Source organism: Pelophylax lessonae (genome assembly GCF_965119305.1).
Source record: "Pelophylax lessonae genome assembly, chromosome: 1".
Taxonomy (NCBI): Eukaryota; Metazoa; Chordata; class Amphibia; order Anura; family Ranidae; genus Pelophylax; species Pelophylax lessonae.
In genome coordinates this window covers 135,808,552-135,830,316 of record NC_138768.1, presented here as the reverse complement: position 1 = coordinate 135,830,316, position 21,765 = coordinate 135,808,552, and the positions used below count along the sequence as shown (strand labels likewise).

The 21,765-nt window shown below is 45.6% G+C and overlaps 1 protein-coding gene across 3 annotated transcripts in view; it reads left to right on the top strand.

Moving 5' to 3' along the window:
* Positions 1-21,765, top strand: part of ARHGEF28 (Rho guanine nucleotide exchange factor 28) — a 354,612-nt gene that overhangs the window by 268,151 nt on the left and 64,696 nt on the right. For all 3 annotated transcript variants that reach the window (XM_082272798.1, XM_082272799.1, XM_082272800.1), the window contains 2 exons: positions 117-364; positions 13,932-14,054. In XM_082272798.1, coding sequence (XP_082128924.1) covers positions 117-364; positions 13,932-14,054 — 371 coding nt within the window. The remainder of the gene's footprint in view (positions 1-116; positions 365-13,931; positions 14,055-21,765) is intronic.

Sequence of the window (21,765 nt, the reverse complement as noted above, 5' to 3'; positions counted from 1 at the left end):
TAATTAGTGGACACCGTGTACTTGCAGTCTGCTGATGGAGCATTTGAGACATCTATGAGGTCTAGGTTATTTTAGGTTTGCTGTACTATCCTGTTGTTGTTTTTACTGCCTTGCAGAGCTCATTCAGACGGAACTGCATCATATCCAGACCCTGTTCATTATGTCTGAGGTATTCCGGAAAGGGATGAAGGAGGAGCTGCAGATGGACCACAGCACAGTGGACAGAATCTTCCCCTGCCTTGATGAGCTGCTGGAGAGCCACAAGAGCTTCTTTTACAACCTTCGGGACAGGAAACAGGAGTCCAGGGAGGGAAGCGACAGGAACTTTGTCATCAACAGAATTGGAGATATCCTGGTACAGCAGGTACTGGATGTGATGTCATTGCAGTGACCATACAAAACATGCTTTTTATTGTTCAGACTACTTTCAGGTCATGTTATTTCATTGGTTGGAACACAACAATAAACAAAAGCATGGGCGTCTGCAAGTAGGGGCAAGTAGAAGGGGGCAAATGCCCTCCCCCTAGAATCTCAACTTCCCCTTTAAAGTGGTTGTTGTAAAGTGCCATTTAACACCATCCTGTCTGGTCTGTTTAATATTCATGTGTGCTCCTGTGTCTGTGTATGTGTTTTAAAAAATAAGACGTTCTTTACCAGTTTTCAGACCCATCTGCTCTCTCCTCTCCCCGTCTGACAGCTGCCTGCCATGGGTGGGGCCGAGGATTCCTCGCTGACATCAGTTGGGAGAGGAGGAGAGAGGCGGTGGGTCACGTGAGAGGCGATTAGTACTCTGAAAACTTGTAAAGAACGGCTTATTTTTATAAAACACAGACAAAGGGGCACACAGGGGATATTAATTTTTAAATGAAGCTACAGCAGCAGGAGGGGAGGGGTCGGCCACTGACACAGGAGAAGACAGGCAGGGAGGGAGGGGGGAGAGAGGACAGAGAAGGACAGGAGAGCTGCGGATGATGGAGGCAGGTAAACTGACCATGATGTCAGGGCTCAGCAGCCATGGTATACCGTGGTCAGTTTACAGAGGGGAGGACAGAGCCAGGCAGGATCAGCCAGGTATTTTAGGTGATACGGTGAGCCAAATTACACAGCACAAGCACTGTTCTGTATAACAAGCTTTAAGGAAACAGGATCAATGTATTTTTTTTTTTTTTTAGTTTAACAAATACTTTAAAAATAAATGCTGCCGTTAGCCCTTTAAAAATAAATACTTGAAATAAGTATAATGATCAAGCCCCTCCCCTTCATGACATTGTTGAAAAGGGGCGGAGCAGGTGTGACCTTAAAATGATGCCCCTTTGAAAAAAGTTCTGCGGACGCCCATGAACTAAATTATTGCTCCGTATGGCACAGTTGCTGGATATTTGAAAAACTAAGGAATAATATGATTAAAATCACCTTCTGCATGTTTAACCACTTCAGCCCCAAAACTCCACTTCAACCCCTTTAATGACCAGGCCATTTTTTGCATCACGGGACTGCATTATTTTAACTGACAATTGCACGATCAGACGACACTGTACCCAAAAATAGAGCTTTCTTTTGGTGGGATTTAGGCACCTGTAATGTTTTTATTTTTATTTTTTTTGCATTATAAACAAAAGAAGAGCGAAAAGTTTTAAAAAAAAAAAACAATATTTTTTACTTTCTGCTATAAAACATATCCAATAAAAAAATGTATAAAATTAAATTTCTTCATCAATTTAGGCCAATATATGTATTCTGCTACATATTTTTGGTAAAAAAAAAAAATCTTAAAAAGTGTATATTGATTGGTTTGCACAAAAGTTATTGTGTCTACAAACTTTTTTTTTTCTTAATAGTAATGGCGGTGATAAGCGACTTATAACGGGACTGTGACAGACAAATCAGACGCCTAACTGACACTTGTGACACGTTTTTGGGGACCAGTGACAATGTTACAGTGATCAGTGCTAAAAAATATGCACGGTTACTGTACTAATGACAATGGCAGGGAAGGGTTTAACATCAGGGCTGATCAAGGGTTAAATGGGGTGCTTACTAACTGCGAGGGGAGGTGCTCTGACTGGGGGAAGACTAGATCAGTGTTCCGCTTAGCAGAAACACAAGATCTCTATCTTGTTCCTTGTCAGAACAGTGATCTGCCTTGTTTACATAGGCAGACTGCCGTTCTGCCTCTCAAGGGAACGATCTGCTGGACCCCCTGATTAGCTCCCCCTCTGTCCAATCAGTGTGCAATCGGTTCTCTGACGGCGGGCACGCGCTCTCTAGAGGCTATTGCACAAAATGACGCACAGATACGTGATTTTGCGCAATAGAGCCGACCTGCCGCAGTAAATGTATGTTACGCGGTCGTCAAGTGGCTACCGATAAAAACGTAGATCCTATACAGGTGCTTTGTTGATGCATCTCTCCATTTACAATGTTTTCCAATTTCCTGCATTGCCTGCAGTACAAAATGTTGTGAAGCCTAAAGTGGTATTAAACCCAAAAACAAAACTTTAATATGCTACAGCTTACCAATTCTTAGATATGGTGGCTGCTTTAGTTTTCTTTTTTAATTTTTTTTCTTTTACTTTCACCTGGTGATCCTGCCAGTAACATACTTCCTGTCTTAAGCTGTCCACACACTAGTAGAATTTCAAATGAACCTCAATACAATAATTTATTTGAACACATATACAACATTTTTTTATAACAATTGATGACTTGACAAATTTCAATCCTGCTCCTTTGAATTTTCTCACCACTCTGATTGAATTAGAAAATTTAACAAATGTTCTTAAAATGAACATTTTCAAAAGAAATTCTACTAGTGTATGGCCAGCTTTAGGATGACTTTACCCTGGATGGAGAAGAAACTGAGACACCTTTGGGCAGCAGCATTGTCACCCTGTGGGGAGGGTAGTGTTAGATGCGCTAGTAGATTTAGATGGACTCTACATTAGTGACTAACAAATTAAAGCTAAACTGCACCTAACAGCTGTTATAGTAACAATTTTTTTCCTTTTAGGATAAAGCAGTGGTCTGCGGTCAGGGGGCCAGATGCAGCCATTTTCTTACTTTTATCCGGCCCTTGGGACACTATTCCTCCCACTGACACCAGGGATGGGACACTATTCCTCCCACTGACACCAGGGATGGGATACTATTCCTCCCACTGACACCAGGGATGGGACACTATTCCTCCCACTGACACCAGGGATGGGACACTATTCCTCCCACTGACACCAGGGATGGGATACTATTCCTCCCACTGACACCAGGAATGGGACACTATTCCTCCCACTGACACCAGGGATGGGACACTATTCCTCCCACTGACACCAGGGATGGGACACTATTTCTCCCACTGACACCAGGGATGGGACACTATTTCTCCCACTGACACCAGGGATGGGACACTATTCCTCCCACTGACACCAGGGATGGGACACTATTCCTCCCACTGACACCAGGGATGGGACACTATTCCTCCCACTGACACCAGGGATGGGACACTATTCCTCCCACTGACACCAGGGATGGGACACTATTCCTCCCACTGACACCAGGGATGGGACACTATTCCTCCCACTGACACCAGGGACGGGACACTATTCCTCCCACTTACACCAGGGATGGGACACTATTCCTCCCACTGACACCAGGGATGGGACACTATTCCTCCCACTGACACCAAGGATGGGACACTATTCCTCCCACTGATAACAGGGATGGGACACTATTCCTCCCACTGACACCAGGGATGGGATATTATTCCTCCCACTGACACCCAACGATGGGACACTATTCCTCCCACTGACACCAGGGATGGGATACTATTGATCTTTTATTGAAAAGAATCAAGCAACATATTTTATACAAAAGTAAAAAACAGAACTATAGTACAATATTCCAACAAAAAAAAAAACAAAGGAATACACATCCATGTGCAGAATATATACAATATATACATAATCCACTTCCAACATTCTTAGAAAACTATTTACATAAAGCAGCAGAGAGGGCCTAAGAGGCACAACCCATCACCTATGTATGCAGCCATTTATCAAAAACTGAGCATTAAGAAAAAATCTAGGGTGATAAGAGACAGAAAGCCACACCCGGGAAAGAGACTCCTGGCAGTCAGGGAGGCTTGAAACCCCTCCACGCCTTCAACCAAGCCCTCTGACCCCACTTGTCTCTCTCAAGCGCCCGAATCTTCCCCACCTCATGCAGAATGTCACACACCACCACCTGAACAGGAAGGATTTTACGCCGAAGGGTGACCTGACACCGTGCGTTCCATGTGTAATAACGGACTACTAAACTAACTAAAAAAAGTGTATCCAAACAAAAGCCCCCACCAGTATTGAATGCTCCGTACACCCACTCAGCATAACCCAGCCTGGAGAGGAAAGGAACACCGAGGGCCCGCCCAACCTGTTTGTATACCTCTATGTTAAAAGGGCAACGAAGTAGAAAATGGTCCATAGTCTCCTCCTCACCTGCACATTCCTCCCGAGGACAACCACGATCCATCCCACTGCGGAATTTCAAATTGCCCCGAACATAGAGCCTCCCATGGAAGCACAACCAGGCCAGATCCCTGAATTTAAGGGGGACTCTAGCCAAATTAATCAGTCTTAACCCTTCCCTCAAAATTGGGCCTGGGCAATCCCTTAAGGCCAGTGGGTCATGAAAGACTTCACTCAAGACTCGGCTCATAAGGACTTTCCTCGGAGCGGATCTGAGATCTTCAGCCGACAGTCGCCACTGCCGCAGCAACTTCAGACACGGAGCGACATAGGCTGGGAGCTGACCACGATGACCCCTGAGATTCTTCACTTGGCCACCTTCTTCCCAAAGTCGCAGAAAAGGCCTAAACCAAGATCTAAACATGCCTGCCCATCCAGGAGGTTTCACTGCAAGCATACTACCAATGTTAAACTTGAGAAATAGCAGTGAAAAGAAAAGAACGGGGTTGACCATACCTAAGCCACCCTCCCTCCTGGATAGATAGGTGACATTCCTCTTGATGGGGTTCAGTCTGTTCCCCCACAGCATCTGGAAGAACACACTATAGATCCTAGCATAGAGAGACACTGGCAAGATGCAGACAGGGCTGACATACAAGAAGATCGGTATCAGGTAAGTCTTAATCAGATCAACCCTTTCCCTCAGAGATAACTTCCATCTCTTCCAGCTGACCACCTTAGTATTGGCAACTTCCAGCCTGCCTTCCCAGTTTTTGAGGCCATAATCGCCAGGTCCAAATTCAATGCCTAATATCTTAATTTTTTCCTGGGGCACTGGAAAAGTGTCCGGGAGATCAAACCCCTCACCTTCCTTTCCCATCCAAAAAACTTCACTCTTTTCCTGATTGATCTTGGAGCCTGATGCTTCAGAGTACCGTGATGTCAGAGAGACCACCTCCTCCGCTTCATCTGTCCCAGTGACAATCACTGACACATCATCCGCATAGGCAACAACCCTCAAAGGCGGCTCACCCGGGATTCCCACTGGTACCCCACACAACATGCTGCTCTCTAGCCTCCTGATGAAGGGGTCGATTGCAAACACATAGAGCAGGGGACTCAGCGGACAACCCTGGCGCACCCCAGAACCAACCTCAAAGGACTGTCCAACCCAACCATTAACAAGAGGGAAGCTTTCTGCCCCCTTATACAAAACTTTTAACCAATCGACAAAACCACCCGGCAGACCGTACTTACTAAAGAGCAACCACAGGTACTCATGGTTGACACGATCGAAAGCCTTTGCCTGATCCAATGCCAGTAGATACTTTCCCCAGCCTGCAGCCCTGCACTGCTCCAAGGCCTCCCGGACAGCTAAAACCGCTGTGAAGGTGCTCCTACCCTGGATCGAACAGTGCTGATGGCGAGAAAGCAAAGACTCTGCTACTGCCGATAGGCGCCAGAAAAGTATCTTCGCCAGCACCTTTCTATCGACATTGAGAAGGCTGATGGGGCGCCAATTCTCAATCATCGAAGGATCTTTACCTTTTGAAAGAAGAATCACAGCTGAGAGTCTCATGGAAGGGGGAAGCACCCCCTCAGCAAGACAACTGTTAAAAATCTCTACCAAATGTGGGGCCAGAATAGACTTAAAGGCTTTGTAAAACTCAGCCGTCAGACCATCCGGTCCAGGTGACTTCTTGATGGCAAGCTGTTCAATTGCCCTCGTCACCTCTTCAACTGTGATCTCTTCTGTCAAATTCATCAAAGGGACATCTCCACCATTTAGACCTGGAATAGAGTCCAAAAAGCTTTCCATCTTGTCTCGGTCAAGCTCCTTCCTCCCAAGAAGTTCAGCATAAAAAGACCTCACGACCTCCAGGATCCCTGACCTGGACTTTGTCAAGGAACCTGTACTATCCTTAAGGCCAACGACCATCTTAACAGCTACACCCTGTTTGCAGTTCTGGTAAGGGTCAGGCGAGTGGTATTTCCCATAGTCCCGCTCCAGAACCAAAGAGGTATGCCGGTCATATTGACACTTCCTGAGGAGGATTTTCACTTCAGAGATTGCCCCAGGATCTCCTCCTCTCGAGACAAGAATATCCAGCTTCCTCCGCAAACGTTGGTAGGTCATGTATCTATTAAAATGTTTTTTATTGGCTAGGCCCCTGAAGAATCCAGCAATCCTCTTTTTGGTCAGCTCCCACCACTCAGCCTTGCTGCTACAAAAGTCCAGGATGGTCACCTGTGCCTGAAATAATTCCTCAAAGGATTGTCTAACATGTTCTTCCTCAAGGAGAGTCGAATTTAATCTCCAGATGCCTTTGCCCCTCTGAGGGAAATCTGAAGCATTCAAGACCACAGATAGCATACAGTGATCAGAGAACTCCACCGCCTGCACCACTGGGGGTGAGAAAGCAGAGGCCTCCTTCAAAAAAAACCTATCTATCCTACTCTGACTATTACCTCGATGAAAGGTGAACCCTGTGTCATCCGGGAGGTGCTTAATGTGCACATCCACAAGACCAGCATCCCTAACCATACTATTTAAAAAAACGCTATCATATCCCAGCCGGTCATTGAAGTCCTTCCTGTCCTTGGGCCTAGTCACAGTATTAAAGTCACCTCCAAAAACCACTTGCCGGGATGTAAAAAGAAATGGCTTGATCCTTGTAAAAAGGCATTTCCTGTCCCACTTTGTGTGCGGCCCATAAATATTAATTAGGCGCAGGTCCTGCCCTCCCACAAGAACGTCTAAGACCATACATCTCCCAATCTCCACCTCAATAACCCGCCGGACAGTTACCATGCCGGTTTTAAACAACACCGCCACCCCGCCGTAAGGCTCGGCCGCAAGAGACCAGTAGGATGGACCATACCTCCACTCTCTCTTGGCCATATGAATATCTGCCAAGGAGGTGAGCCTAGTCTCCTGCAAAAATAAAATTTCAGCATCTAATTGGCTGAACAAAAAGAAGGCCATAGAACGAGCTCTTACCGACTTAATGCTGGCGACATTTATTGTCACCACTTTTAACGGAGGGGGAACCGCCATTTGGGTTATTGGGTGGATTGCTTCTTAGCTCCCCTCTGCTGCTCATCACCAGAAGCCTCTCTCTTTCTTGAAGCCTCCTCCAACTCCATTTCAATATCTGAATTCTGCTCAGAAGAATCCCCAGATGAGGAGATATCCCAAGCAGAAGCCCTAGAACGGTTGGAGACAGTCACTGAGGCATCCTGTCCCTGTTCCGTCCTCACCGTCTGTCTCTTCCGCCTCACAACCTTCCTTCTCTCCTCCAGGTACTGAAGGTCAGATTCAGAGATGCTTTCATCTCTTGTTTTCTTCTTCTTCTTTGAAGTCTTCACAGAAGACTTCTTTACAGAGGAAGCCGCAGCAGCACCCTTTTTGGTACCCTCTACCACTCCTGGTGGGTGGGGGGCTTCTTTAAGGTCACACTTAGGAAGGGAAGACTGATCGGGAATAACTGACTCAGGGGGCACAGACTTGGCAGATTCTGACACAAGAGGAGCGGGTACAGTAGGCTGGGGGGACACAGAGACAGACACAGAAGGAAAACTTACAGATACAGGAGGGGTGGGCACAGGGACTAGGGAGGGATCCTGCACAAGACCAGGGGGGTCAGTCGCCGCAGAGGAGGGTGGTACAACAGGGGCCTCATCCTCCATCCTGTCCAGCCTTAACAGATCATCTATCACCTCTCTATCCATATTATGCCAGGCTTCAGGACATCGGCTGTAGGGGTGGCCAAGGCGCAGGCACAGGTTGCACCTTATCGCCTGGGTGCAGTCCCTGGCCACATGACCCTGTCCCCGACACACTGAACAGATCAGTGCTGAACAAGAGGAGCTAAAATGCCCCTTTTCTCCACAGCGGTGACACAGTTTTGGCTGACCGGGATAAAAAATAGTCATCCTATCCCTCCCTATAAAAGCAGAGGAGGGCAGGTGACGGACAACATTCCCATCCCTAGCCAACCTGACCGTTACCGACCAACCCCCGGTCCAGATGCCACGCTCATCATGAATTTTATCCGGCCTGGACAAAACATCCCCATAATTTCTCAACCAGACCTCTAAGTCCCGAGCAGGAACACTCTCATTTGTAAGGACAATAGTAATTTTCTTCACTGTTGACCTTTGGGAAACTGCCACTGGCACCAGACCTTCCCATTCGGGTCTTGACCTGCACCGAGCCATATATCGTTCCCAGAACAAGTCAAGACCCTCTGGTCTGGTGAAACTAACTGTGTATTCCCGGCTTCCAGCCACATGTATCAGGGCATATAGGTCATTAGCCCCAAAACCCATATCTAAGATCAGGTCCACCACCATACGCCTTGCTAGAGGGACTGCACCACCTTCCCATTTAAGGAGGACTACGTTCCGCCTTGGACCCCCAGCAGAAGCCATAGATCCAATACCAGATCCAATGGTGCTCGTAGTGGCAGCCCGCGAGGGAAAACCCTGATTAGAAGCAGAGCTCCTCCTTGATTGTAACCCTGGCTTGGTGATATTGCCAGGAGCACAGCTTACCACCTGTGCAAATGTAGGTTTTTTAGGGCCAAGACCCCACACTGATGTCACATTATCAGGTACACTACTATTATTATTTTTACCAGCTTGGCCTAAACAAGCAGCATTATCAGTTGCACATATAATGGTGGGATCCACCATGCCTGCAATGTTATTAGGGATAACTGTTTCTGATGCAGTACCAGATGTTTCCTGCTGCTGCGCTGTAGAGTCCTGTTCAACAGTGACTGAAATAGTTTTAAGCTCAGCAGAAGGGGGGTTAATCGGCTCTTCTGGGTTTTGTGGTTCTTCAGCAGAAATGTCATTTTTTAAACACAACTTTTCCTGTTTAGAGACATCAGCAGCAGGCACAACATTGCTGAGCATAGGGGAATCACCCTGAGTGTCATTAGGAAACCCATCACTAGGCAAGGTGCTAAAAGGCACAAAAACTGTTTTATCTGTAAGCTGGGGCTTTATATACTTTACTTTATCAGGCACACTCTCAGGTAAGTCCTCCACATCACCAAACACCAGCTGATCTTCCTGCATTGGAGACTCCATTACCTGTATAACTTTCAACATGCCTCCTGAGCCCTGAGATGGCAATGGGCTGCTTACCTCACCTTGAGGGGGAAGGGGGTCAGAACCGGGGGTCTCCTCCTCCACCTCCATCTTTGCAAACCTCCGTTCATTGCAAAACTTCTCCCTGAAGGGACCATCCCTGCCTTCCATCATGGCCACGATAGTTTCTTGATGATCCACATGGACTTTCGCTAATTGGACCTCTGAATCCATGGATCCACGGTTCTTGCTGAACAAGCCTTCACGCTGCTTTCTCAGGCGCTTTAAATCCGCTCTAAGCTTGTAGAGCTTGTCTCTCTCCTTATTGAGGACTTTGATCCCGGCCACCACTCGCTCCCGAATGGATCCAGCATCTTCATCCTCACCAGGTGCAGAGAGATCACCAACCACGGCTTGTCCAGGAGCAGGGGTGCCATCCATCCGCCCAGGGGATGTCTGAGAGCCTCCAGCAGGAGAGGCCCTGCTGGCCTCCATGGCTTCCCCAGAAGGGGGCCAGGAGAGCTGGGAGGGATTTCACCTCACACCCTCTTACACAGATCACCTGGAGCAGCAACAGACACACAGCCAGAGAACCTTCCAGCAGCCACACCCGAAGCTGAATGATGGGAAACGACTCCTCCCACTGACAGCAATGATGGGGCACTATTCCTCCCACTGACACCAGGGATGGGACACTATTCCTCCCACTGACACCAAGGATGGGACACTATTCCTCCCACTGATAACAGGGATGGGACACTATTCCTCCCACTGACACCAGGGATGGGATATTATTCCTCCCACTGACACCCAACGATGGGACACTATTCCTCCCACTGACACCAGGGATGGGATACTATTCCTCCCACTGACACCAAACGATGGGACACTATTCCTCCCACTGACACCAGGGATGGGACACTATTCCTCCCACTGACACCAGGGATGGGACACTATTCCTCCCACTGACACCCAACGATGGGACACTATTCCTCCCACTGACACCCAACGATGGGACACTATTCCTCCCACTGACACCCAACGATGGGACACTATTCCTCCCACTGACACCAGGGATGGGACACTATTCCTCCCACTGACACCCAACGATGGGACACTATTCCTCCCACTGACACCAGGGATGGGACACTATTCCTCCCACTGACACCAGGGATGGGACACTATCCCTCCAACTGACACCCAATGATGGGACACTATTCCTCCCAGTAATTGTCATCAACACCAGGACAATGTCTACTCCCACTGGCCACAGTCCGGTCCCTCTAAAGTGAGAAAGATAGTAAATTGGCCCTTGGTTTAGAAAGTTTGGAGACTCCTGGGATAAAGGTTTTACATAAATTAATAAAAGCTGATCACTGTGAGCACCCCTGTCAAATGTAAATAATTTGTCTTAACCCTCTAACTCGGGGGTGGGCAACTGCGGCCCTCCAGTTGTTGCATACCTACAAGTCCCAACATGCCTCTGCTTCTGGGATTCATGTTTGTAACTGTCAGCCTTGCAATGCCTTATGGGACATGTAGTTCTACAACAGCTAGAAGGTTGCAGTTGCTAACCCCCCCTGCTTTAACTGCCATTTTTGCTTGACAGCTTGTTCGGTTAAAGGACATTTTGAAATAACCGACTTACTGACACCATTACCAGTTAAAACAAAAGGGAAAAAGTATAGTAGAAGTTTAACCACTTGCCTATCACCCGCTGCAGATTTACTGCGGCAGGTTGGCTCGGCTGCGCAAAACGACGTAGGGATAAAAAAAAACTAAATAAATAATTATATAAATCTTTCCCCTAGTTTGAAGACACGATAACTTTTGCGCAAACCAATCAAAATACGCTTATTGCGATTTTTTTTTTACCAAAAATATGTAGCAGAAATCGGCCTAAAAGGATGAAACATTTTGATTTTTAAATTTTTTTGGGGAATGTTATAAAGCAGAATGTAAAAAATATTGTTTTTTTTTTCTGAATTGTCGCACTTTTTTTGTTATTGCGCAAAACATAAAAATTGCACAGGTGATCAAATACCACCAAAAAAAGCTCTATTTGTAGAGCTTCGGCACTGCAAAAGCTCTATTTTGCAGTGCCGAATCGCAAAAAATGGCCTGGTCATTAAAGGGGCAAATCCTTCCGGTCCAGAACTGATTAAGCTACAAATTCTTCTTCTATTTTATCTTGTGCCAGCACCTCTGATCATGGATGCACATGCATTGTGATAGCATCATGTCGCCATGAGTTTCTCTGGCAAGATGCGCACAATGGAGGAGAAAAATATGGAGTTACATTATTGCATTAAGACCCATTTTTGCTGGGTGTTCATAGGTCCCTAGTCATTAACAACAAAACTCCTTATTACAGGCTGAGCTCCTGCCTCCACAATGTTTTTCATTTTGGCCAGATCAGCTCACTGAGGATGTGTTAACTAAGCCATCCATTGTTCTCTATCACCGAGCACCTTCCTGTTTTATGAAACTTTTTACATGATATCCAATGCTGCAGAGACAATTACCCAGACTAGAGCTGGCCATATACTAGTAGATTTTCGTTCCAAAACTTAAATTTTCATTTTAAGAATGTTCATTCGATTTTTTAATAGTAGGGTCAAATTGATATTGGTTTTTGACCACAGTGATGTGACCATTCGAAGGAGCAGGATGGAACATTTTTCTCAAATGATTGAATTTCTAACAATGTATGTGGTTTTCATTCTGCACAGTCCATTCACTCCAAAATCCAATGTCAAATACCATTTTGAACTATATTTGAACAACATTCGTCAAGCCATCAAACGTACTGAGAATTTTCATATAAATGTTCTAAAATCCACTAGTGTATGCCCAGCTGAATTATTCGTATAAATGGCCCCTTCCTACATACATAGCCATGTCGACATATTTAGCTACTTTCCCCAGATCAAATCAAATTTATTGCACTGTTGTTGTTTATGAAAACATACTGTATGTCTACATGACTATGACTACATATCAAGTCTTGACATATTGTTAACCAGTGACACAATTTTTGATGAAATATTACGAAGGAACCAGTATGGGTAATGAATGTTTTAGCTTGGCAGAATTACTGACTGCCTTTGGGTCCATCTTTACTGGGAGACACCCCTTATATAGAATCGGTAATTTTTCCTCCCAGAATTCCTAAACAATGGTGCAAGTGCACAGCAGGAACATACTACCTAGTGCCTCCTCTAACATCTATTTTGGTCTTTGCTTCACATGATTGTGCACCAAGCAATATGAGGACAATGGTCTGAAATTTGATTAGAAGTGATAAATATGATTGATTTTTATAGTCTTCCCCCATTAAAAGAGAAGTATGGGGTATCAAGAAAACCCCCAAAACCTTATACTCATTGATCCGATGCTGCATCTATCCCCTGCCGCCTCTGCACTGAGAACTGGCCCAATAAAGACTGCTGATCGCTCATCATCTCCATGATGATCAGGAATAGTCATCTCCATGCCATCAGTGAGACAACATATCATTCTTTTTTCTTTTTCAGCCTAGCTCAATCAAGCTTAAAGTGGTTCTAAAGGCAGAAGGTTTTTTACCTTAAAATGGTAGTAAAGCCCTTTTTTATTTTTTTTATTTATACCTACAGGTAAGCCTATAACAAGGGTTACCTGTAGGTACAGTAAACATCCCCTACACATGCACTGTTAGGAGATATTTACTTCAGTAGTGCAGGACCGGTGATGTCACCAGCGCATGCACATTGCGCTCTCAATGGACTGTGAGCCATGACTCCCACGTGTATGCATGTAAGTGATGTCAGCGTGGCTCAGCCAATCAAACAGCGGCTGCCCACGAACAAGGAAGGAAGACTGGGCAAAGATGGAAGCCCTGTCAGCGGTGAAAGCCTGCCACTGGAGGGCTTAATTTTTAGGTAAGTCTTTCATAATGTGCTAGTATGCAATGCATGCTAGTACATTATGACAAATAATTTGCAGGCAGAAGATTTTTTTTTTTTTTTTTGCGGTGTGCTACCACTTTAATGCATTTTCTGCATTAAAGTGGAGTTGCAGTCGTTTTTGTGTTTAGTAACAGTCAGCAGCTACAAAAAGTGTATCTGCTGACTTTTAATAAACACACCCTCACCTGTCAAACGATCCAGCGATGCAGCCGGTGGGAGCCTCGGTTCTCTTCCTTCTAGGCACCCGGAGTACCAGTGGGGGACCCCAGAAGTGAAAGATCAAGGCTTCTCTGTGCAAAACCATTGTGCAGAGCAGATAAGTTTGCATTGTTTTGTTAATTTTTTATAAAATTGAAAACTGTGCCTTTTACAATTCCTTTAAATTAAGATGTTTATATAATTATTTCACTGTACATTTTCTTTCCAGTTTTCAGCTGAGAATGCAGAAAAAATGAAGCACATTTATGGAGAATTCTGCAGTCACCATATTGAAGCTGTGAACCTGTTTAAGGAACTGCAGCATAATAAAAAATTTCAGAACTTCATAAAAGTAAGTGTTCTTTTTATAACAAGGCTTACTGAGAACCATTGTAGAAAAAAGCCGACATGGATACAGTGCAGAAATGTTTCTGTACACTATCAATGCCATGTAGCTGATAAAGATTAACAAGAGGAGCTCAGAGTTTCCGGCTTTTTTCTACAGTGGACTTTATTGCATGGGGCTTCGGACATTACATGTAATGTGAGGGTCTATAAACATCCCGTTTAATCTGTATCCAATCAGCCCTTGCACCATATACTATAATATGTACAAATGACAGAAATTCAGGTCTTCTGTGCTCCAGGCATTCATAGATGAAAGAATAGAGCCCTAAATGTGAGGACCACATCGTACAGAGTTCAGCCTCATCCAGCCACAGCCTGCCATTCATTTTGACAGGCTACAGGCAGCAGGGCTGGACGCTTTAACTGTCCCTTATAGGTGAAAATGCCAGGAGGTATGGACTAGAGATCTACCGATTATCGGCAACGCCGATATATCAGGGGCCGATATGCAATTTCCCCGATATATCGGAATCGGCCCATGAAGTTACCAATATTGCCGATATTTAGGGAAAGTGCATGTCCTGGGGTGATGCCTGGTACCGAGGAATGTCTATGTCCTGAGGAATCACCCTGATACCGGTGTCCATAGCCGATGGTTGGCTGACTTATAATGACAACCGATGCGGCTGAGAAGCCACTCGACTGTCATTACAAGGAGCGGGAGGGGACGCCCCCCCCCCGCCGCCTACCGCGGCTTACCCAGGTCTCCCGTCCCACCGGGAGACCCGAGCATCCTACCTCCACCACCGCCGCCGAAGAGAAGACCCGGTGTAGCATGAAGATGTGTCACCGTGAAAGCCGGTATCCCTGCCGCAAGTGCGCATGCGCCGGTCTCCATGAAAAAACCGGAAGTGGTGTCATGACATCACTTCCGGGTACTCGGTGCCGAATTATAAAAAACTGACAGCATTCAAAACAGCCAAACTTGGCATTTTGAATGCTTTTTAGTCCAGGGGAGGGGTTTGGGGTCTTTTAGACCCCCAGATCCCTCCACAAGAAGTACCTTTGGAAAAAAAAAAACATTTTTTTACATGTCCGAAAATATCGTCCGATACCGTTATCCGATGACCAAAATATCGGTATTGGCATTAAAAAAACGATATTGGTCGATCACTAGTATGGACTACAGCTGGATGGCCCCGTGTGCAAGGGGCACTATGACACCTCCAAATATTCACTGTACCGGAATGTTGGTTGTTTTTGTTTTTGCTCTATGCATTCAATAAATAGGTGATATAGCCAGCACAAACTTTTTTTGTTTTGTAAACTGCATGTGCAGACCTGCATGCCATATGTAATTAGGATAATTCAGTATGGATTATTTTCTCCCCTCCCCCAAAAGCATCAGTCACAGACTGAAGACTGATTTCCAGTCTGATCAAAGCTGACTTCATGGCGCAAAGATCATCTGAGGGGGATAACATTATAGCGGTGCTAAAGGGAAAATATGTGATGCACCCTGTTACCAGCATTAAAGTGTTACTAAACCCAGGACCCTTCATTTACTATATCTGGTCTCCCACAGTACTCAGAACATGGAATGCAATAGTTTTAGTAAATATAAACTGCTAAATACCTTTTCTCATCAGCAGTATAAAGTAGTCTTGTGATTTCTATCAGTGTCTGGTTAAAGCTTGTAGGAGGAGTTTTCATTCTCCTCTGATTGTCCTATGAGGCTGCAGGACCCCTGACCCTCCGGACAGTGCTGATCGCATGCACTCTGAAACTGAGCATGTGCAGCTTGCCTCCAAGACTCTTCTATCAGGAGATGGTTTGGTGACAGTGGAAGAAGGGGTGATGAGAGAAGACAGGATCAAACAGCCTTTTTACACAATACAGACGATTAACCCTTTAGGTTCCACACTGAGTATAACAAGCATGCTTTACTGCATATGAAGACTGATTTTACTGTTGTGAGTTTAGTAACACTTTAACAAAGCAGTCTTTTTGTTACGGAGTACCCCCGTAACAGTTTTATTATCTGGTGATCCGGCCAGTAAGTCTGGTATTTTTTAGCTTTTTTTAACAGATCAAGAAGTGCAGCAAAAGTGGCAAATAGAGGATTGAGACAAACCATTTACCACTGACAAGAGTGCTTACAATGATCATGTTTTATTAATTTTTGTAAAACAATCCCGAAAGGAAACAAAAAACTGTTACTGTAAAAAATGTTAAATGTACAGTAGTTTGGGTTTAATTTGACAATCACTTAAAGTGGTTGTAAACCCTTACATATACCCAGTGAAGTGACTTGCCTCAGGTGATACAGAGGTAAACCAATCCTCCTACATAAGTTATACCTGTTTATATTTAGTCTTTTCTTCTCTACATCTGTTAAAACTCCAGAATTCAGCTTGTCTGAGTTGTGAGAAAAAAGGGGGTGGAAAGCTAAAATTACACTCTAGAGCTCAGTGAGGAGAGCTCTGAGAGCTGATTGGAGGGAAGAGACACACCCTTCTTCACACAGCACACTGGAACACAGTTGAGGTTGTCAATCAGCTGGAGTTCCCTCCCCCTGTCACCTTTTTTCTCTTGGTCTCAGGAAAACTTACCATTAGTAATTCATGCAGACAGGGGCAGACTGGAAACTTTCACCCCAGGGGGCAAGCACAAACTAGAGGCCCATGGTGCAGCGACTCGGCCCCCCTTCCACTCTCCCTCTTCCCATCCTCCTCCTGACCCCCATTCCAAGCTGAAGCTCCGCTCCAGATACTCTCTACTTACCAGCTGAATCCGGGTTCCTCACCTGGCCAGTAGGGGGCAGTTGGAGGGAGCTGGGACAGCTCGGTTGGGGCTGGCCGGGGGAGGAGAGTCTTCAGTGGGATATGGAACCGACCTCTGTTCAGACACAGTTTACACCATCCATGCTGGGGGGGAGGCCTGCTCTCTGTCCTTATCTTCAACCCGCACTCAGTAAGTCAGTGGCAGAGACTTTTACTTCTCTGCACCAGGAATCCTTTAGGCATGTCTGTGGCAGAAGCAGTGCAGCCTTTTTACCGGGCATCAGAGTGGCCCAGGGGGAAATTGCCCCCCTGCCCCCTGGCCCAGTCCTCCCCTGCATGCTGATAGCAGATGAACAAAGCAGCAGGCAGAAATGACACTTACTAAAACTGAAGTGTGCAAAATCTGGTGCGAATCTGCATAGAAACCAATCCGCTTCCAGGTTTTGGTGCCAGTCTTCTTGGACATGTCACAGGTCCCAGAAGATTGCAGGACTATTCACAAATCGCAGCATGGCTTGCACCTGGGCAGTGGGCAGCTGGCTGTAAAACTGCAAGCTATCGCAGCCGGGTGCCCACAGTTAAGATGCCAGGGACCGGTGGAAAAAATGGCCCCCAGCGCTGGATCCTGGGAGTGTCTGTATATTAAAAGTCAGCAGCTAGAGTTCTTTTTTGTAGCTGCTTACTTTTAATTTATAGAAATATGACTGGAGCTCCTCTTTAACCGCTTGCCGCCCGCCCGCCGTCATATGACGGCGGAGCGGAGCGACCATTATCCTGGGCACTTTAAGCAGGGCAGGCGCGCGATCGCGTGCGCGCCGCCCTGCACTGCCGGTGTCAGGGTGTCCCCGGGACACCCCCCGTCACCGGCAGGGGGGAAACAGCCAATGGGCGTGGCTGTTTCCCACGTGATCGGCTGTGTTCCAATGACACAGCCGATCACAATGAAGGCGCCCACCAGATGACCGCGCATGCGCGATCGGGAGCGCACAGCGCGGTCGTGTCGGTGGCACTGTGTTCCGTAGGAACACAGCTGTATAGCTGTCACCGGCGGTAGTAAACAGTCACTGACAGTGACTGTTTACTATGTGATCGGCTGTGAATCCATTCACAGCCGATCACAAAATGTAAACAAAGAGCAGACACTCACTGTTACTAGCTCTTCTCCCCTCATACAGCTTCCAGTATGAGGGGAGAAGAGCTAGAAATAGTGAGTTACTGCTCTGTACACATGTCGCAAAGTAAAAATCACACTAATAAAGGTCCCCACACAGTCCTCAGCCCCCCCCAATGTCACCTGTCACCCAACAGTCACCTCATCAGTGCCCAGAAATTGACACCCATAACGTTCACATGTGAGCGCAGCGATCGCGGGCAGAATCACTGCGATTCTGCCCGCGATCCGGAAATCATTGCAAATCGCGGGACGCCTGTGCGTTGCCCCTGATTTGCAATAGCACCCCAAACGCTGTGCGATGTTGTCGCCATTTCCGCCTGCCGAATCGCGGTAACATCGCGCAAACATCGCATGATGCCCAAAAAAGGTACAAGAGTTTCTTTGGAGCGTCATGCGTTGTTTGCGCGATGTTACCGCGATTCGGCAGGCGGAAATGGCGGCAACATCGCACAGCGTTTGGGGTGCTATTGCAAATCAGGGGCAACGCACAGGCGTCCCGCAATTTGCAATGATTTCTGGATCACGGGCAGAATCGCAGTGATTCTGCCCGTGATCGCTACGCTCACATGTGAACATAGCCTAAAGTTCACCGGTCACCAGAGACTGCCATCAGTACCGCCGTGCACTATCGCCCGTCACCTGTCACCCATCAGTGACCATCGCCCGTCACCTGTCACCCCATCAATCACCGTCACCTGTCACCCCATCAGTCATCGTCACCTGTCACCCCATCAGTCATCGTCACTTGACACCCCATCAGTGATCGTCACTTGTCACCCCATCAATCATCGTCACATGTCACCCCGTCAGTGACTGTCATCTGTCACCCCATCAATCATTGTCATCTGTCACCCCAGCAATCATCATCACCTGTCACCTCATCAGTCATCGTCACCTGTCACCCCATCAATCATCGTCACCTGTCACCCCATCAATCATCGTCACCTGTCACCTCATCAATCATCGTCACCTGTCACCTCATCAATCATCGTCACCTGTCACCCCATCAGTCATCGTCACCTGTCACCCCATCAGTCATCGTCACCTGTCACCCCGTCAGTCATCGTCACCTGTTTGCCATATACATGCAATCACTTACTGACCGCCTAACGACTATATGCGTCGGCCATTAAAAGCTAAATACTGGGGTTATGGCAGCAGATAACCCCCATAACCCCGGTATTTTTTGAAACGGCGGGCGGTCGGCTTTCAGATAAGGGTGGTCCCAGTGGCGGATTCGCCGCGGAATTACCCTTACGGTGCAGGGGAAGAGGTGCCCCCCCCCTCCTGCCGCTTCCCAGACGTTTTCCCAGCTTACCGGACCCGCCGGCAGCGGGGAAAACTATCCGGTCCCGGATCCTCAGAGACAGGAAGTCGAGTGAGGGCAAGATGGCCCTCACTCAACTCTATGGTCTTGGAGGACCGGAGCTACGTCAAAAGACGTTGCCTAGCAACCGGTTTAAAGGGCCGCTTTTTTTTTTTGCTTTTTTTTTTCCTCTTTCAACAATTTTTATTATTTTTTTCTTTTTTAGTGTAGTTGTGAGGTGTGAGGTCTTTTTGACCCCAGATCTCACAATAAAGAGGACCTGTCATGCCTATTTCTATTACAAGGGATGTTTACATTCCTTGTAATAGGAATAAAAATGATCAAAACATTTTTTTTTTAAACTGTGTAAAAATAAAAAAATAATAAATAAAATAAATAGAAAAAAAAATTAAAGCGCCCTGTCCCCGTTAGCTCGCGCGCAGAAGCAAACGCATACGCAAGTCCCGCCCACATATGTAAACGGTGTTCACAGAGAGCGAGTGCAATAATTTGAGCCCTAGACCTCCTCTGTAACTCTAAGCTAGTAACCTGCAGAAATTTTTAAAATGTTGCCTATGGGGATTTTTAAGTACCAATGTTTGGCGCCATTCTGTGAGCATGCGCAATTTTGAAGCATGACATGTTGGGTATCTAATTACTCGGCGTAACATTATCTTTCACATTATGGAAAAAAATTGGGCTAAATTTACTGTTTTCTTATTTTTTAGTTCAAAAAAGTGAATTTTTTTCAAAAAAATCGCATTTGGAAGACTGCTGCGCAAATATGGTGTGATAAAAAATATTGCAACGATCTCCATTTTATTCTCTAGGGTCTCTGCTAAAAAAAAATATATAATGTTTGGGGGTTCAAAGTAGTTTTCTAGCAAAAAAAATGATTTTAGCTTGTAAACACCAAGTGTCAAAAATAGGCCCAGTCTTAAAGTGGATAAATGGACAACTTTGTGTAAAGCGCTACTTGGATGTGAGGCCTATGTATGTGGCCAGGCTGTGAAAAAGTGTTACACATGTGGTATCGCCATACTCAGGAGGAATAGCAGAATGTATTTTGGGGTGCAAGTTTTGCTATGTACATGCGATGTGTTAGAAATATTGCATAAATGGACAGCTTTGTGTAAAAAAAATGTTTTCATTTTCTTTCCACATTTTCCAAAAACTTGTGGAAAAAAATGACATATTCAAAAGACTCATTATGCCTCAAAAATTATACGTTGGGCTGTTTGCTTTCCAAAATGGGGTCATTTTATGGGGGTTTCCATTGTCCTGGTGCTCCAGGGCCTTCAAAAGTGCGATGGGTTGTCAGGAAATGATATGTGTAATTTGTGCTCCTAGAATGCCGAACGCTGCTACTTGGATGTTAGGCCTCTGTATGTGGCCAGGCTGTGAAAAAGTCTCACACATGTGGTATCGCCATACTCAGGCGGAGTAGTAGAATGTGTTTTGGGGTGTAGTTGCAAGTATACATGTGCTGTGTGAGAGAAATAACCTGTTAATACGGCAATTTGTAAAAAAAAAAAAATAAAAAAAAATAAATCTTCATTTTGCATAGCATTGTGGGAAAAAATGACAACTTCAAAAAACTCATCATGCCCCTTATTAAATACCTTGGAATGTCTACTTTCCAAAAAGGGGTCATTTGGGGGGTATTTGTACTTTCCTGACCTTTTAGTGTCTCAAGAAATGAGATAGGCCTTCAGTACATCAGGTGTGATCAAGTGTGATCAATTTTCAATGAATAGCACCATAACTTGTGGACTCTATAACTTTCACAAAGACCAAATAATATACACTTTTTTGGGTTTTTTTTACCAAAGATAAGTAGCAGTATAAATTTTGGCCAAAATTTGTGAAGAAAAATGACTAATTTGCAAAATTTTATGACAGAAACAAAGAAAAATGCGTTTTTTCACGATATTTTCAGTCTTTTTTTATTTATAGCACAAAAAATAAAAAACCCAGTATTGATCAAATACCATCAAAAGAAAGCTCTATTTGTGTGAAAAAAAGGACACAATTTTTGTATGGGTACAGTGTTGCATGACTGAGTAATTCTCAGTCAAAGTGTGAGAGCGCTGAAAGCTGAAAATCGGTCTGGGCAGGAAGGGGGTGAAAGTGCACTGTAGGCAAGTGGTTAAGGACTGGGAAGCTGTAATATATTCCATTTTCGTTTTTTGGTTTGGATATGCTTTAATATGTGCAAGAGTAAGAGATACATTTAGTGGAGGACACTAGCAGATGGTTCCTCTCTCTGGGCCCCTATGACATTTGTGCCTCTAGAACTGCTCACCTTATTTGTCCCATTTCCAGGCACAGTAAAAGCACAGATATATTCATTAGTAAAATGGAATTCTTTAAAGCTGAAGTAATGAAAAGTGTTGCCTATAGCAGCCAATCACATTCCAAGTTTGTCCATTGCAGTTTAGAAAATGAACAC